The 20000-nt window shown below is 42.9% G+C and overlaps 2 protein-coding genes across 3 annotated transcripts in view; one reads left to right on the forward strand and one right to left on the reverse strand.

Annotated features, from left to right (window-relative positions):
• The window catches only part of LOC143032409 (uncharacterized), a 160712-nt gene extending 153068 nt beyond the window's left edge, over positions 1 to 7644 (forward strand). The window contains exon 2 of the mRNA XM_076197146.1: positions 7102 to 7644. Coding sequence (XP_076053261.1) covers positions 7102 to 7440 — 339 coding nt within the window. The 3' untranslated portion in view covers positions 7441 to 7644. The remainder of the gene's footprint in view (positions 1 to 7101) is intronic.
• The window catches only part of nudC (nuclear distribution C, dynein complex regulator), a 374850-nt gene that overhangs the window by 222393 nt on the left and 132457 nt on the right, over positions 1 to 20000 (reverse strand). The gene's annotated exons all lie outside the window — the stretch shown is intronic.

Here is a 20000-nt window from a genome sequence, read left to right on the forward strand (position 1 = left end):
ATATATATATATACACATATATATACGTACAGTATATAATGTGTGTGTGTGTGTGTGTGTGTGTGTGTGTGTGTGTGTGTGTGTGTGTGTGTGCGCGCGTACGTCTGTGTCCGTGCGTGTGGACAAAGTACCCGCTCAGGCCATGAACCCAGTCACCGGAACTAAAAGCAAGTCACAAACCTGTAACATTTGTTTTCGCACCAGAGCCGGCGCACAGTCATGTCACTGCGGCCACATAACTGCTTGCTGACATCACCAAACTGTGCACTCAACCCTTCTAACCCTCTTCTGTACCTGGATGTACTTAACTTTTCATTGCTGCAACCTTTAGGCCTTCCATTTATTTTCGTGGCACACCTTCCGAGTGTAGCGATACTCCACACGCCATACTTGTGGATAGTCACTTGTTGACATACCAACACAAACATCATGACCGAATCCAAACGCTCATGCAAGAACATGGACTTCTACTCAAATCGAAGCATTTCGACTCTCTGGGCCTTCTTTAGTAGACGCGCGTTTCACACGTATCGACTTTTCTTTGTCCTCCGTCCACAACACGACGTAGTACCATCAAATATACATGGGTGTCTATAGACGCTTTCACACGTGGTCGTGAGGTATGAAAGCGTCGATAGATACCCAAAATTATTTGAGAGCACGACGTCGCGTCGTGGAAGGAGCACGGCGAAAAGTCGACACGTGTGAAACGAGCCTAAGTACAGCAGTTTTGAAGCCGTCCCCACTTCCCTTCCCATCCACTGAAACAGCTCAACCTCCAACCCCCCCGTGGCTTGTGTCCTCGTACACACATGAAACAAATTCCTCAAAGGAAAGGAAGGGGCAAATTCCAAATGAGCAACAAAAAGACAAATCAAACCAAGACAAATAAAAGACAATTTCATCACAGAAGTCCAAACGGCAAAAAATTCATCATACAACACGAAAGGACATCATCTTCTTCAAAGAGGATAATTCCTTCGCAGAAAACCGAAAGATAAATTTCTGGGCAAAAGACGGGAGGACAACGTCCCCACAGGAGGAGGAGGAGGAAAGAAAGAAAGAAAGAAAGAAAGAAAAGAAAAAAAAAAAAAGAAAAAAAAAAAAAAAAAAATCCGACGAGAGGACTAGGTGCCCAAAGGAAACGAAAGGGACAAAGAATCTCATCACAGGAAGGCCAACGTCTCTCCCCGTCACTGGACTCGAAGGGACACTCGCGTTTTTTACGGTCCCGACACTCTTGTTCTTCGGGGATGTTCGCCACCACCTTCTGACAGGTTGGCGGCAACTGGTGGCCTCACTAGAAAGGGCAGAAGCTGCAGCCACCAAAGGGGTGGACAGCGGCGAGGCGAAAGGTGACGGGCAGGTGGAGGAGGAGGAGGAGGAGTTGGAGGAGGAGGAGAAGGAGGAGGAGGAGGAGGGGGATGATGATGATGATGATGATAACGGTTGGAAAATCCAGCAGGTAAAGAGAGAGGGAAGTGTAGTGGTTAAGTAGATATATAGGTAAGGTCACACAGGGAGAAGTAAATAACGGAAGTGGAGAGGAAGAGAGAAAAGAGGAAGGGAGAGACGCGTGGTGGTGGTGAAGGGAAGTCAGGAGATGGAGGAAGAGAAGGAGTGAAGAGAGAGAGAGAGAGAGCGAGAGAGAGAGAGAGAGAGAGAGAGAGAGAGAGCGAGAGAGAGAGAGAGAGAGAGGTGGGGGAAATATAGGTTGCATCAGGTGCGGTCACTAAAACACAATCACTTTGTTTATATAACCAAGAAGCTCTTGACCTTGCTTCGTATGCGCTCTGCCGGGAGTGGGGGGGGGGGAGAGGGGGAAGGGGGGTCCTCTGGACTGGGCCATACGTTTGGCGACTCAGGTCAGTTCCTGGGGGCCAATGCTGTCGTACAGGGCACATAGATGGCAGAGAGGTTCCTGTTGAACTGTATACACTTGCATCGGTTCCCTCAGAAATGCTCCAAGAACCATCAAAAGATCCAGTAGATTTACGTATGGGGTCGCCGGACTGAGTAACTGTAGTGAGCGGGATTATTTTTTTGACAACAAACCAGCGCTTCTATCCTTGGGGACAATATCGTGTCGAAGAGGTGGAAGCATAAGAGGTGATGCTGGAGTGGTTTAAGACAGGTACCACGACGGAGGGAGAATTGGAGGTCAGCGCAAGGAAAAGGATTTCGAACTACTGATCTAAAGCAAAGTATCACTTCAACAAAGTTTTTTTTCTAGTTGGTTCAATCGCATGTCATTAGCAAGAATGAAATACCTAAAGGTGGCCGCACTTCTCATTTGGGCGTGAGATGCATGATCAAAATCGCGAACACTGGTTAATGCAAGTCATTTGCACATCCATTTGCATTGTTACCGATTAGCCCATTGTGCCATATAAAGAATCTTTATGCCAAGCAATAAATAAACAAAAATAAATTAAATTAACGCACAAGATGTTTTGCAGACCCATGGGGATCTACCACAAACAGCAGTCCATAAACTCGTACCTTTAAAGCGACCTCACCCCGTGCGGTGACGTGCAGGTCCATTAAACGGTTGACAAGTCGAGTCATCCATTAAGAGTTCCAAATCAAATCTCCTAAAGATGGCTGACTAAGCCCGAAAGACGTTTCGAGTGAGCAGAAATATAAAATTGGGAAATCTATTGATCACAGTTACGACGATCGTAGCTTCGTGAGGAGAGAAAGCCAACAAAAAAGTTAAAAAATGCTGTAACTGTTGTCGACTTCAATAGAAGAAAAAGAAAAAATACATATATACATATACGTGTGTGTGTGTGTGTGTGTGTGTGTGTGTGTGTGTGTGCGCGCGCGCACGCGTCCGTCTACGGGTTTAGGTCCAGTGTCTACCTGCACCATTGGCGGGCTGTCTTCTTTTTGCAGCAAACCCCACCAAACTAAGGCATCCCGAATCCTTTCACTGCTACCGACGACTTGTAACCCTGTTGCTGTCACCAATCGATTTCATTCAGCCGCGGAAAGTCCCTTGAAAGGAGTGGGGGAGGGGGGGAGGGGGGTACTCCCGGGGTCATCCATCTTCTTCCCAAACACTTAAAACCCACTTTCTCGAATTTCGTCCCGGGCAAACCCAAGCCGAGTTAATTCAGAGGAAGAGGAGGTTGGAGTATGATGATCAATGTAAACCCCGCGCATCCACAGCCTTTGGTCCCGAGTTCGGCCTCTCCTCAGCAGAACAAAAAGGGGGCATACCACAAGCGTGACTTCATACCCGGGCAATGTACTGTGGTTCCACATGCGGAGACCTTCCTGGTTCTCCACTAGCAGCTCCTTTCACTTCTGCGCCTCGCTCAACTGCATTCTCTGCGCCAACCTTCCCTCGCCTCTTTCAGACACGAGAGAGAGAGAGAGAATCTGCTTTGCGAAAACCTATAAGAGCCCGGACGCTATCGGCCCCTGGGTTCCTCCGCAGAGATATTTGTGATGGGACGATAGAAAAAAAAAAAAAAATAAAATAAATAATAATAATAATAATAACCCGATACCGCTCTCAACTTTCGATTCCGATAACTGATTAATAAATATACTTTGTTCATAAAGAATTTGTTTCCCAACCAACTGAAGGGCCTGAAAAATGAAAATGAATCATGAAAACAAAATAAACATGAAAATAAACATGAAAAATAAACATGAAAACATTGGAAGTAACGGTATGGGGACTCTTATCGGAACCGAAAGTTTGGAGCAGTATCGGGACTCGTACAGGAATCGTTATGTATTTTTTTGTATCTTCCCCTCATTAACAGGAATAATCTATATAATGAGTCTTGGTACTCGGTGACCCCGTGAATTTCGTCACCACTGGGGTCACGGTCGACGGAGTTCAACTTCATAACCGGGAAGGTGACCGCGTTCAAGCGCTTCATCAACCGTAAAGAATGTCTTGATGGAAAAAAAAAAAAAAAAAAAAAAAAATCAGTTTACCTACACAAGCACACAAGTATATGTGCTGCAAGTGGCAATAAAAGTATCAGGGATAATTTGGAACATGTATAGAGCCACCATAAACAATATACACTGAAAAGATGTAAGAACGTGTTCACACGAGGAAGATTAATTCACGACTGGCAAGCCATGCCACCATGCTAAGATTTGGCGGGACACCATCGTGCCTCGGAAAGAACGCTTGGTTCTCCCAACACACTCGTATATAAAGTTACAGTCTTTATGACATCAGACAATATAATCAATAATATAATTAATGTCCAACAACTCCCATTCCAATCAATAATACAATGGGGAAAATATACAACTCCCAACTAAGCAATACGTAAGTACATATAATACACACCACAACTGTACGAGCCTACAACGTACCACACCATTACATATGGGCGAGCGTGTGCACGCATAAGCATACAGTCATGTTAAATTCGCACAGCCATTGACTTACAACCAAATTGCACAAACGCGCGCGCATATACTATTTATATGTTTTACTTGATTAAGATACGAATTTATTAATTTTGTGTGAATTACTTCCTAGCACTGCAATACCTGAAATCAATCTGGTCCTCTCTCTCTCTCTCTCTCTATGCTTTGGAGGAGTTGAGCTATGGGTCTTCCAGTGAGCGAAGAGGTTCCCCTTTCTCCGGCATGGATTAAGAAGAAACCCGTCTTGCGAAGTTGGGTGGTTGGGTGACCCCTTTCTAGCGGGGAAGTTTTAGTCGCGCGTGTGTGTGTGTGTTTAATTGTAACAAGGATGATGAGATCTACGCTCTTGGGATCGTCTGCATGCCTCCATGAATGCGTGCGTGCGTGCACACACACACACACACACACATATATATATATATATATATATATATATATAGAGAGAGAGAGAGAGAGAGAGAGAGATTCTCTTATTTTTGGATGAGAGATCACCAAGAGGCCAGGGCAAAAATTGAAAGGTAAATAAATTGATTGAATGATGTTATCAAGGAGCTCAGATGAAAGGATAGTAGATGGGAGTACATTGGGTGGGAGTGAAACTGATGGGAACAAGCACGTGCATTTTGATGTGGCCCCCTCCCTTGTAAGGAGGAAAATCCCTTGCTCTATAGATAAATATGTAGACGATGTACAGACTTTCCACAAGGATGCGTGATTTGCGGAACAATACAGGGAAAAATAAAATAAAATAAATAAATATATGGGAAATTTTGATTACTGGAGTTGTTGTGACGGAACCTAATGAGATCGAGATAAATAGATTGAAATACGAGAGTGGTAGTCATGAAAGTGGTTTTACACATTCGTGTTGAAAACACAGCCTAAGACATCCGAGCCACGTGTCGTGTAAGACTGTACTTGTCGGAGAGAAAGCTGCGCGCACGAAATGGGCAGCTGACAAACCGCGTCCACTCGGCGGGGCCAGTCCGTCACCTTGCTCCCTCCCACAAAACACGCATTTAAAAAAAAAAAAAAAAAAAAAAAAAAAAAAGAGAGAGAGAGAGAGAGAGAGAGAGGGGGGGGACGTAGGATTTTTTTTAACAAGTCCCGATCCGCCAAGATGGCGCTCTACTGGACTTTGTAGCGTGGAATTTAATGAACCATGTCCTTGGTCCAACTCGCTTGCGGCAGAATTTGAACGGTCGTTACTTCGACCTACGTTGCAAGTAGCACCACCGATAACCGGATCCTGAGAAGCAATACCGCATATATATACACCATATAATACACACAAACACACACAACTATATATATATATATATATATATATATATATATATATATATATATATATATATATATATATATTATTAATGACAATAATAACAATAGCAATAATGAAAGTAATAAAGCCACAAGAGCCCCGTAATGATGAACCCAAGCGAGCGAAAATAAACGACGATGACAAGAGAGTTCGAGAAGGCGACGACCCGGGGGAGGCCCACTTGGGGTGGGGGAGGGGGGGAGGGGGGTGAACCGGCAGTACTACTTCAGGGGAAGCCACGAGTTCCGAGGATGTTCCTCCCTCATGCCTATCCACCTAGCCCTGCAGGCAAACACTACGTGGAAAAAAACAAACAATAAATAAATAAACATAATCATCCAATATTTAGGTTTATGAAGAAAACAGACAAGAAATGGTTTACCAACAGCGTGGATAAGGAATGAAATAGATTTAGTGCCCATGTAGTGGGCGCTGAGACAATTGGTTGTTTTAAGAGAAGATCGGATGACTTTATGGATAGGGGTGGCAGGTGGTAAGGGACATGGAACTGCCTAGTGCAGGCCTTATGGTCTCTTGCAGTCGCCTCCATTTCTATATTCAGCTATGTTACGTTCATCACTCCGGCTTCGCGACTTCAAAGACACATCTTCGATCCCCCATTACCGTGACCGGTGTCTGTTACTTGTCCTAGCTATTCAAACACGTAGGTAGGGGAGAGGTGACGGCTTTGGCCGAAGCTACTAGTTCCCTGGCCTAAAGAGTTCCTCACCTTCCGAAAAGGCTACAGCCTGATTTGTTTTTCTTAATCTGTCTTGAAGTTGCGTATTCTTTGGCAAAACATTCACACGCACACACACACATACACAAAATACACACTCTCTCACACAAAATGTTCCCAATAAATCCCACCTGTAATCCGTTATGTGCGTTTGGAAAGTTGACCCTGCCCTTTCTTTCTCTCTCTTTTTTTTTTTTATTCCGCACACTCCGGTTGTTCTCCCCGCCGAAAAGTGAAAGTCACCCCCTTATTGCCTATTCCCCGTTTTCTTTCCTCCAAACGTCAGAGGTCTTCCGCAACCTATGGCCCTTTTATCTTTTCGTTCCGGCTGCCGCCTCACTATTCTATTCAGTTCTATGATGCTTTTCTATTCGATAGGCCGCCCTAGGACCATTGGTGGGTCCGATTATACCAACACATTTGAAGAACCAAAGTAGGATGTAGCGATCAAGGCTTATTTCAGAAGACTGAGGAAAAGAGAGATAGGGTGATGGGAGGGAAGAAGGAGAAAGAAGGAGAGGGAGAGGGAGAGAGAGGGAGAGAGAGGGAGAGAGAGGGAGAGAGAGGGAGAGAGAGGGAGAGAGAGAAAGAGATATCAACATCCATTTGACATGATCCTCTTTCGTTCCAGGACAAATCCTCATCAGGCTCAGGAGAACCCCGACCGCCAGCGCCGTGGTGTCTACTGTGGCCGAGCAAAAACCCACCCACGAACACAACCCCGTCCGGACACAGGTGCCCCTCAACCTCCTCCCGGCTCAGCGGACAAGGGGTCACTCTCCATCCTCCACCGAAGACGACTCGATCCCATGCGAGAATCAGTGATCATGGCCGCCCACACACATCCCATTCTCTTCGCCAGGCTGTTCCCCGCCTGCTGAGGGCGTCCGCGGACCACACGAACGAGGGGGGAAGAGCTGCGACTTCACGTGACGTGCCCCTCGACCGAAGTGGGCTTACTTCGGTGTAGTCTCTAAGCTGGTTCTCCGGGGGAGGTTCAGACCCCTGAGTTCGCAGGACGCAGGGGCTTCGCCAAGAACTTTGCCACAATGGTGGACAACCCGATGTACACACGCAAGGACGAGATCATGGTGAGTACAATTAGCATTTGTCTTTACAGCCATTCCTCTACTAACGATTGTTCGACTTACGACCTGTTTAGGAAGGTTGGAGAAAAAAAAAATCCCCTAGATTTAAGTTTCCTATATGTGTGCTAAAGAAAGATTAGGTTTATGATGATTGCTGTGCTGCGTGTTATTGTATTCACGGCACGGCACGGCCGCGAGCCAGGTCTGTGAGCCCCCCCTCTCCATTTTCAACTAAAATATATATATTTTTTTCGACTCTCAATGGGTTTCTTGGATCTGAACCCCATCGTAAATCGAGGAGTATTTGTATCTTTCACTTTCGATATCGACATGCATAAACAAAATTTTGGCCAGGTACCTCCAACTTTTCTTTTCCTTTTAATTCTTTTTCCTCCAGTTTTCTTTCTTCCACTTACCAAACAAGATCTCTATCTTTAAACTGGTACAACCTTAATTATGCCATCAACTCCTTTAATACAATGACATTAATTATGCTCTGTTTTAAGCCTGACGATAATATTCATGAGAGGCAAAGTGAGAGAGATAGAGAGCGAGAGACGAAAACTGAATTTGACCTGAGTCTTTCTTCACTAAACAGAGCCGTCTGGTAGTGGCCAAAACAAAATATGTAGATGACGTCACAGTAAAAAGAAGGTTACAAGGGTCATCCTTTGGGCGTCAGATTACTTGTATAATACCCATATATAGTGTATATATGTGTGTATCTATATATATATATATATATATATATATATACACATATACACAAAATGATGATTCGGTTCAACGTTTAATTTCTCCCTATCAGGAGGCTAGAACGGTGCCCCTTACAGAGGACTTTGTAACATAAATCTAATGAACCATGCCCTTGAACCAACTCACTAATGGCAGGATTCGAGCCGCCACCGCTTCAATTCTGTCGCAAATAGCAACGCTCTACCCCGATAAGCCGTTCTGTGTAATATAATCTCCATACGTCTGTTCTTACTGACCTGCTATTCATAAGTCCATAATATATTCCTGGTGCCTCGCTATATTCACTTCCTATAAATTTGGTATGGACAGGATGCAGGGATGACCAGTCATCCAGGAGGTGCCAAGATAAGAGGGAGGAGGGTGGAGGGTGGAGAGGAGTGGAATATATAGGAAATGGAATGGGTGGGATTGGTTTCTATGCCTTTTTATTTTTGGCTACCCCCGTGTAGGGGGGAAGCGCCTTTGGTATATGTATGTATAAATTTGATAATACTCTTTTACCATAATTTTCGCTATAATTCACCATCAACTGGTCATACTCTGGCCACCTTGTCATTCCGTTTATTTTATGCCATATTTGGCCATCTAAAATAGTTACCATTAATTTTTATCCCTCTCCCTCTCTGACTTCCTGTTTGTTGGACATCACTAGAACCATTCTCCTTTTGATGTATTTACTAAGGATTACGAAGCATTAATCATAAATCACTAAGACACGATACCTTTTGGGTCATAAAAGGTTCGGCTGCATGAAGACTTGATGGTGATGATAATAATAATAACAATAATAATGATGATAATAATAATAATAATAATAAAATTATGGATAATCCTATATACCAGTACACAAGATCAAGCTTCCAGTCTTCCTTCTTTGTTACATTATTAATAAACCATTCCATATAACACAAATGAAAGACGGGTATTATTTGTGTGTGTGTGTGTGTATTCACCTCACCTCGGATCTGCTGCAGTCTCTGTCGAGACAGCCAGACACCACCCTACGGCAGTGAGCTCAGAGCTCATTATTTGCCGATCTCTGGGTAGGTCTGAGACGACTCACACACCACACACCGGGACAGCAAGGTCACAACTCCTTGACTAACGTCCCGTACCTACTCACTGCTAGGTGAACAGGGGTTACACGTGAAAGGAGACAAACCCAACTTATCTCCGCCCGGCCGGGGAATCGAACCCCGGTTCTCTGGCTTGTGAGGCCACTGCTTTACCAATCCGCCACCGAGCCGTGTGTGTGTGTGTGTGTGTGTGTGTGTGTGTGTGTGTGTGTGTGTGTGTGTGTGTGTGTGTGTGTGTATTCACCTTGGTCTTTGGATCACGTGCTGGACCCGTGAATGACAGCTATTTCCCTCCCGGAGAGCTCAGAGCTCGTATGACCGATCTATGGGTAATGCTGTGACCTTACAAGCAACTCCCCGCCCACGAGAGTTGAAGTAACGACTCGAAGCGCAGTGATACTAAAAATATTTCAGCCCTGGGCAGGATTCGAGCCCGGACCGCCGTAGTGATTGTCGGAGACTCTACCAACCGCGTCACCGAATCGTGTGTGTGTGTGTGTGTGTGTGTGTGAGCGCGCGCTGCTCGCTCTCTCTCTCTTTCTCTCTCTCCATGGCAGTTCCCCGACTGGAGGAAGTGGCCCGACTGACTTCCACATTTCTTTGGTATAAAGTTTCAACCTCGGGTGTCGACCAACATCGTGTTCTTCTCAGACTTTCTCGAAGAGTACAGCTCAGAAAAAAAAAGTTCCGCGACACTTTCTGGCAAACAGATGTATCGGAAGGAGGGGAGGAGGAGGACGAGGAGGAGGAGAAGAGGAAGGAGAGGAGGAGGAGAAGAGGAAGGAGAGGAGGAGGAGAAGAGGAAGGAGAGAAAGAAGATTGAAAAGACGAAGTAGAAGATGAATAAAATAAGAATATGAAAGAGGAAGAAGAGGTCGAGAAAAAAGAACGAGGAAAAATAAGACGAAGAAGATGAAGAAGAGAAAAAGAAGAAAAGGAGGAATAAGAAGTCGAAGTAGTAGAAGAAGAAGAAAAGGAAGAAGATAAAGAAGAAGGAAGAGGAAGAAAAACAAGAAGAAAAAGAGGAGAAGATAAAGAACAAGAAGAAAAGGAAGAAAAAATAGAGGAAGAAAAAAGAAAAAAGGAAGAAGAAGAAGAAGAAGAAGAAGAAGGGAAAGAAGACAGATGGTCAACAGCACATTTGTTTAATTTTTTTATAGTTGATTTAGGATAATTTTGATGTGCTTAACCCAAAAATCATTGGTTTTGCTCAATCAGGTCAACTTTCTGAAGTAAGCTGCATATTTGTTTTTTTGACGTTTTTGTTTAAATGTACGGGTATTTTCACGTGATATGATGCAAAATCCTTTCATATTTCTTGCAATAAACGAATTCTTATGATTTTGCATGTACCAACTTATGACTAATTTTTTGTTGGGACAACAGTCCGGCTTCGCCAAGTACCCAAGCTTTTTGTGAATGTGGGATAGTAGGGACACTGCTTAGCACTACACAAAGAAGGACTGGCCAGTCCGGGAGGATCTGGTGCCTTGCAGAGAAAGGAACGTCGTCAACAATCCTCTGGCAGACAGAGACAAGATACTCTTCCCACCGCTGCATATAAAGATCGGCTTGATTAAACAGTTCACCAAAGCTTAACAAGAATAATGAAATAATTCCAAGAACAAGTGTCTCCCGTTACATATGTGCAAAGTATGATTCTATCAGTCACCCCAGCCCGTTTTCTATTAAAAATTTAAATAGAAAACATAATTTCATATAAAGGGGGGGGGAAGGCCCGCTGGAAGCAAAAAGGGCAACCCGAACAAGTCCCCGCAGCGAGAATGACGAAGGACACGGGATAAGGTCCCGGAAGGCAGTTGAATAATCCCGTCAGTTGTGCCTCGAACTCGCCCCGCCATTACAGGAACCCGAGTTCGATCCCCAAACAATCCAAAATGAGCTGGTGCCTGCCCTAGTTGTCGGAGTAAAAAAAAAAAAGAAGAAAAAAAAAAAGGAACTAACGAAATTTTGAAATGCATTATTCGATCGTAAAATCGCTGCACATCGAAAGACAAACTGGGAATATTTGTTTTGTTGTTTCTTTTTCCTTCTTCATCCTTGTGGGAAAGAGAAACCGGAGGGGGCTGGGGGTGGGGGTATAGGATATCGCAGGATGACCGAACGACTTCCAAAGCAAAAGATATATATTCGCTTGGAACATCAGCACGTTTTCACATTGACGTCTGACCATCTTTTATCTTTGTGTATATACTTACAAAAAAGCTTCGCCAGGGTGTGTACAAGTACTGCATTGTATAAGGCCGCCTTTGGGAGCCCCTCACCCCATCCCATCCCATCTCACTCTCTCTCTCTCCCTGTCCATTCTTGGACAACCTTGAAGTAATTCTATCTTTCCCGGCACACTAAGAACAGCATTCACCATCTAACAACGTCGACACGGGCTCGATCCCCTGACGGCTACTAGTAACCAATGACCACTGGGCAAAGGTGAAGGCTTCTCCCGCAGTTAAGTGTTTCCTGGCGTCAGCTTCGTCGGGCGACAGTCGTGCTGACCTTTCTAGCTGAGAGGATGGGAGGTCTTTAGGGTCGAAGAGTCCGCTGTATAGTCTCCCTTTCCTTTTTTTTTTTTATTACACAGACACACACACATATCTTTATATATATATATATATATATATATATATATATATATATATATATATATATGAAAAAGCATACCTGTGAAACTAGTCAGGAATAAACTCAAGACTAAGACTCCTGTGTTTCCTACTCCGCTTACGTCCTGTCAGAATGTCTCAACATCAATATATTATATATATATATATATATATATATATATATATATATATATATATATATATATATGGAATTTAAGAGAGGCTGAGAAGAAAAGTTTATGTGTTTGAAATTAAATGTATAAGTATGGTAGGAGTTACTAGACTGGATAGAGCTAGAAACGAGGAGGTGAGGAGGAGTGCGGGAGTGAAAAAAGGAGTTGGGAGATAGGGTTGATGAAGTAGTATTAGGATAGTTTGAACACATGGAAAGAATGAGTGAAGAAAGATTAGAGGTGTGGAAGGGTGGATGGAGTGAACACGAAGAAGCGACCAAGGGTGAGATAAATGGATAGAGTGAAAGGGGCGCTAGGCAAGGAAGGGAGAAGGCAAGAGATAAGGGAGATAAGGTTGAGTGGAGCATGGCTGGGTATAGATGTAAAGGAGTGGATGGGTGGTGGATGGCGGTGCACAGGCCAGGAACAATTTCCCATAAGAGTTGTCCAAAGTGACCTAAGAACATAAGAATGGGGGAAGGCTACAAGAGGCCATAAGGCCTACACTAAGCATTTCCATGTCCTTTACCACCTGTCATCCCTATCCATAAAGTTATCTCATCTTTTCTTAAAACAACCCAATGTTTCACTACTCACTACACGATTACTAAGTCTATTCCATTCGTTAACCACTCTGTTGGTAAACCAGTTCTTGCCTATTTCCTTCTTAAACCTAAAATTGTCCAATTCAAATCCATTACTACGGGTCTTGCTCTGCTGGTTCCATTGTGCAAGATTTCGACATACAATGGTCATCTTCAGGTACTATGGACTACAGAATACCTAGACTAGACCACCCGCTTACTCGGGATCAGTTTTTGTAGGAAAAGAAGCGAAGTCTGTACGAAAATGAAACGAGTGTCGTGTGTAAAAGTGGGCTATTGTCTAGGATCATATCACGGGTACTGTCGAAGGCAAAACTATAAGCAGTTTGAATATCGACAAGGTCAGCCTCGCATTCACCTAGTTGTGGGTTCGAATCCCGCACTCTTCTCAGATTCCCAGTAATGACTGTTACCTGCCCCAACAATCTAAGCGCATAGAGCAAAGGTGACGGCTTCGGCTGCATACTCAGTGCCTCCTGGCGTAGGATCCTCATCTATTAGCCGAGGGGATACTCCGAGATCACTGGGCTATCAAAAGTAAAATGGGCTATACCAAACTAGCCAGGCAGCCCACCAGTCTTCCTTCCTTACGTATTTAATTCTAGGATGAAAATTCCTTCAGCTAGGACAGTGGTTCTCAAACTCTTTCCATCCATTCCCCCCTCCATGAATTATCAACATTTCTGTGGCTTAAAAAAAAAAAAAAAAAAAAAAAAAAAAAAAAAAAAAAAAAAAAAAAAAAAAAAAAAAAAAATAAAAAAAAAAAAAAAAAAAAATCCATGCTGACCTGAAATTTCTACTTCATCACCTCAATGAATCCACGACATCTCATTTTGGTGCGATCCCCCCCCCCCCAGAAAATAATGCCGCGATGTAAAATTAACGAAATTATGCACCTCTCCCACTGTTCCCCAGCCTTTCCCAGTTAATCCCCAATGACTGCCATTTGCTCCTCACTTTCTTCCGATTTCAACTTCAGCAATCTCTCAGGTATCAATCTCAACTTGGGGGAAATGAAACAGATACTACAATACCCAAGTTACTCTAGAATGCACGAGTGGTGAACTAGAAAACATATGAATGACTACAATTCAACGCAATCCTAGAACTAAAAACCAAAGACTCAACAACTTAAACATACTCGTACTATACATGCAGAAATCTCACTTAACTGTAGGGTATGCATGCCACAAAACCGCAGAAGAAATTACATCCTTTCCCAGGTACCTTAATTGTACAAAAATTGTTCATAGATCTACTGTTAATGTATTTTGTCTATTGGTGTAATATACAAAAGAAAATAATGTCATTTCGTTATAATATCTCCTGTGGTTTTGTGGCGTATATATATATAAATATACACATATATATATATATATACATATATATACACACATATATATATATATATATACATATATATATATATATATACATATATACATATATACACACACATATATATATATATATACATATATATACACATATATATATACATATATATATATATACATATATATATATATACATATATATATACATATATACACACACACATACATATTCACTACTTCCCAAAGATCGAAGTCGCTGAGGTCTTGTGGTTAAACTGTTCGGCTCACGAGGCCAAGGTTTACGGATTCGAATCCCAATGATCGACAAATTTCCAAAAGAAATGGGGCATCTCCCCGTAAGGTACAGCAATTCGAGATAATTCTTCCAAAATGTGCACGAGAAACCAATAATGAAAGATATACTGACAACAATTGCAGTCCTTGTAAGAATGGTTGCGATGGTCCTGTCACATTAAGAGGAGAGAGAGAGAGAGAGAGAGAGAGAGAGAGAAACAGAGGTTCACAGACGCTGACGGCAGAACACATAACATCCGTTTTCTTTCAAGCTCCTCCCACAAGTCACGCCGACATGACGTCACCTCCTTCTTGAGTGTTTCCACTGTGTTTGAACTGTATTAGCAAATGTTCTTTTAATACATATATACGTCGCCTCACCTTTGTTCCTTCTTTCTCCACAATGCCCAACTTTTTATACAGAACCTTCGTTTCAATGCAGTCTCATTTTTTCTTTAAAAAAACTGGTTTAAAATACCAGCCATTCTTCAGACTTTTGTGCGAGTACCATACGCGTTTGGCTGAAATATGTTATAACTCAATTCGAAAGTCGTGCAGAACATTATGCAACAATGGCCCTGGATACAAAGCAGACCTATATATTACGTCATTAAAAATCCGGTTCATGATAACAACTGTCTTGACTGACGGTCGGTATATCAAAAAGGTACCAACAACAAAAGATATGTTGATAGGCGAAAAAAATTAATATCACGAATGAGAGATTTTAACGAGACAGTGAACAAGGAACCCCCATTGCGGAGATTTCAATGAAGTCTAAAAAGTAATCCTTGTAAATTTCTTTCCATTTTGAAGATGGTTTCACTCCAAGGAACACACATGCACGCACGCACACACACACAGAAACACACGTGGACGACACGACATTCATATAAATTTGCATGAGGAGAAAACAGAGCGGGTAGAAAGTTAAACATAAATGAAACAAGACATCTATGAAAGTGGAAGACTGAAAGAAACTTTGCCCGTAGAATGAGAAGGGAGACGATGTCTTGGCATCGTTATGGAGAAATGATATATCAGTAACAGCGAGAAAAAAAAAAAAACGAACAATGGTACAAACGTAGTGAACGCTGAAACAATCGGTTGTTTTAATGGAAGATGAGAGCTTTATGGGTGGGGATGCCAGGTGGTAAGGGGCATGGTACTGCCTTGTGTACGACTTACGGTCTCTTGCAGCCTCCCCCATTCTTATGTTTTGATATATTGCGAAACGAAAGGATACGTGAGCTGACTGCAGTGTAGGGAGGGTAAAGGACCATTTACACGGTCAGACGGTTTGTCAAACAAGCGTTTGAAGTGATGTTTGACCGTGTAAATGGGGTATTTGGTTGTCAAACATGTTTGACCATTCAACCGGTCAAACATCACTTCAAACACTTGTTTGACAAACAGTTTGATCGTGTAAATGGCCCTTTAGGGAGGACAAACGGAAGGAATAGACTGGCAGGTAGGTAGGTCGAATGAAGAAAAAAATCTATTTCGGGATGTCGAACAAGGGATAATGTGCGCGACATAAAGCATAAGGCCTACACTAGGCAGTTCTATGCCCCTTACCATTTGTCATCCCTATCTAGGAAGTTATTTCATCTCTAAAAACAACCAATTGTTTCAGCGGTCATTACATGGTTACTAAATCCATTCCACCCGGTAACCACTCTGTTCAGTGGTTCTCAAACTTTTTCGTGAGCGACCCTATTTGGAACATTTCGATCCTTCTGCGTGCTGGTCTGGCATTTGTTCAGCTGTGGGTTCGATTTCCAGCACTGATTATTACCTATCCCATCAGTCCCTAAATCGCACATGACAAAGGTGACGGCTTCGGCCGAAGCTACTCGGCGTTTCCTGTTGTAAACTCGTAACCTTCTATCGGCAGCTTTACGATTCCATTCAGCTGACGAAGCCCTTCCCCGTTTCGGTCCGTTTTATGACTGAGGCTCATTTCACACGTATCGACTTTCCGCCGTGCGCCGTCTACGACACGACGTCGTACTCTCAAATAAAACATGAGTGTCATGGACGCTTTCACACATCATGACCACGACCACGTGTGAACGCGTCCATAGGCACCCATAATTACTTGAGAGCACGACGTCAAGATGTGGACGGCGTGCGGCGAAAAGTCGATACGTGTGAAACGAGCCTTATTCGTTGTAACTACATACGTCCTCGTTCAGTGGTTTTTAACCTAGGGTACATGCCAAACATTAATCCTGGGGTACGACACATGATAGCCAGTGCAATGGTACTGTGTATTTACCATGAGAAATCATAATGTGCATTCACTGTATCCTACTAATTGACATTTCTATTTTGAAATAATAAAGTACCTTCGTTCAGTAATTGAATATATCTAATGATTTCTCAGCATGGTTTGTATCACTAACCCTTTCCATGTGTTTGCATTGTATTTGTATTGGATGTGTCTACGATTTTTTTTTTTTTTTTTTTTTTGTTTTTTTTTTTTTTTTTTTTTTTTTTTTTTTTTTTTTTTTTTTTTTTTTTTTTTTTTTTTTTTTTAATAATCAAGGGGCACAGGCACTGAAAATGGTTAACAACCACTGATATAGAGAAACCGCCAATCCACCTCCCCGACCCCCGACTCCACCCCGAAAAGACCAAGAGGACCCACAACACACCAACCCAGCCCTGGAGACAGTTCGTCCTCTCGCGACGAAGCCAGAGGGCGCCAGGAGGACAGGAGACCTCGTGCCGCGAGAAAGTGAGGGTGAACTTGGCGAGAGAAACTTTCTATTGGGGCCCTTTGTTGTGGCCGGGCGGGCCTCGATTGCGTCAACGGGTTTCTCGTGCGTATGCGCGCGCACACCTACCTACAGCTTTTGTGTGTGTGTGTGTGTGTGTGTGTGTGTGTGTGTGTGTGTGTGTGTGTGTGTGTGTGTGTGTGTGTGTATGTATGTGTATGTGTGCGTGTGTGATTATTCAATGTTTTGGATCACTTGTAGTAATCGTTATTGACAGCTGTTACAATCCCGGATGAGAGCTCAGAGCTCATATATGGCCTGATCTGTAGGTAATGTTGTCCTTAACACACACACACACACACAATTCATTACTTACCAGTGTGTGTGCGTGTATGTGTGTGTGTGTGTGTGTGCGTGTGATTATTCAATGTTTTGGATCACGTGTAGTAATCGTTACTGACAGCTGTTACAATCCCGGATGAGAGCTCAGAGCTCATATATGGCCTGATGTGTAGGTAATGTTGTCTTTAACACACATACACACACAATTCATTGCTTACCAGTGTGTGTGTGTGTGTGTGTGTGTGTGTGTGTGTGTGTGTGAGAGAGATTATTCAATGTCTTGGATCACGTGTAGTAATCGTTATTGACAGCTGTTACAATCCCGGATGAGAGCTCAGAGCTCATATATGGCCTGATCTGTAGGTAATATTGTCCTTAACATACATACACACACACAATTCATTACTTACCAGTGTGTGTGTGTGTGTGTGATCGAGTGTGTGTGCGCGTGTGTGTGAGATTATTCAATGTTTTGGATCACGTGTAGTAATCGTTATTGACAGCTGTTACAATCCCGGATGAGAGCTCAGAGCTCATATATGGCCTGATCTGTGCGTGTGTGTGTGTGTGTGTGTGTGTGTGTGTGTGTGTGTGTGTGTGAGCGAGTGTGTGTGCGCGTGTGTGTGCATGTGAGAGATATTATTCAATGTCTTGGATCACGTGTAGTAATCGTTATTAACAGCTGTTACAATCCCGGATGAGAGCTCAGAGCTCATATATGGCCTGTTTTGTAATGTCCTTAAAGCGGCCCATACACGGTCAATTATATTGCGCAATTTCATTGTCAATACTCTGAATTGACAATTAAATTGACCGTGTATGGGCGATATATCGCCCATACACGGTCAATTTAATTGTCAATTCAGAGTATTGACAATGAAATTGCGCAATATAATTGGTCGTGTATGGGCCGCTTAACAAACACACACACACACACACACACACAATTCATTGCATAACGGTGTGTGTGTGTGTGTGTGTGTGTGTGTGTGTGTGTGCGCGCGCGTTTGTTTACCTATGATATACAGGATTGGATCTATGCTCGTGAGGCACCGTCTCTGTGCTTCCACTGGCCAAACTTGGCTTTAGTAACGCCTTGTGTGATCCGAGTGTAATTTACTGTTACCTCCTCCATGCTACACCACGTACCACTGTTTCTTGTTTAGTTCCATGTCCTTTGGGACTCAATTATAAAAATGTTGGCTTTATCAGCCTTCATCCCATTCAGATTTTTTCTACTTTTTTAATAAATTGGTTATAATTATAATATTTTTTTCATCATTCATTCCAATACATTCATAGTTTATTGATGGTAAAGATATTATAAACTATAATTAAATTAACTTTCGTAACACACTCGTTTGCAAAAAAAAAAAAAAAAAAATCTCCTATAATATCAGACAGGGATAGAGTATCCAGACTGTTCACCTTCGTTCATTTGAGAAACAGGGTGAGGGGGGGGGGCCTCCTTTACTCTTAGCAAATATATTGCTGTAACTGTTTGTTCCATCCATCAAGCCATTAGGTAGCTAAAGAACACCACTGATGATAACAATGAGACATAGGGAACGCCATTCGTTACTTCCTTGTTTTGTATGTGCGTGTGTGTTTGTGTGTGTGTGTGTGTGTGTGTGTGTGTGTGTGTGTGTGTGTGTGTGTGTGTGTGTGTGTGTGAGAGAGAGAGAGAGAGAGAGAGAGAGAAAGAGAGCAAGAGAGCACTTATGCGAATGTTTTTATATCCGAGCACATCTGAGATAGTTGGTGTCCAAGACTTAATTCAGCATGGACATGTTCATGTTACCAGGTTCCACTGTTCCAACGAATCAACAATAACCACAACAATGGCGACCACCACTACGACCAGAACCAGCCCCTCCTCCTCCTCCTTCACCGCTGGAGTAAAATATCACTTCACTTCCGCCAACTCTCCCTTCCTTCATCCAATTCTCTCCACTTTCTCCTTCAACGGAGCCACTTTCCTTCCCTTCTTCCGCGAAAAAAAAAAAAAAAAAAAAAAAAAAAAAAAAAAAAATTGATCCGGGTTAGATCGGTCGTCCTTGCCTTTCTACCCCCCGCCTCCTCCCCTCCCTCCCTCCCTCTCCTTCCCCAACTACCAATCAGCTCCCTCCGGGCAATTTTCTATTATTTTGAAGAATCGCTAGCCCTCCCCCACCGCAGTGACAGGGTTAACATTTACGTCTTAGTATATACATAAAAAAAAAAAAAAAAAAAAAATAATAATAATAATAATAATAATAATAACAACAACAACAATTTTCTAAAATAAGCAAATAGTGACATTTTGCCAATAGAGCGGTAGGAATTATTTTGCCCGCTCACTGTTTATTTTTATATTTTTCTAGAGACGAGGGAAAGAGGAGAGACAATTATTTGTTTGTCCCTCATTTTGTAGATAATGAAAAAGGACGGAAGGTCGAGCACCATGCCCATGTATTTCATGGCCATGCGTGTAACACCAAATTACGAGCCGAAGACGTGATCATGTCCGCAAGAA

Source organism: Oratosquilla oratoria, chromosome 13, assembly GCF_046742065.1.
Source record: "Oratosquilla oratoria isolate Oo_2021 chromosome 13, ASM4674206v1, whole genome shotgun sequence".
In the NCBI taxonomy this organism is placed as follows: Eukaryota; Metazoa; Arthropoda; class Malacostraca; order Stomatopoda; family Squillidae; genus Oratosquilla; species Oratosquilla oratoria.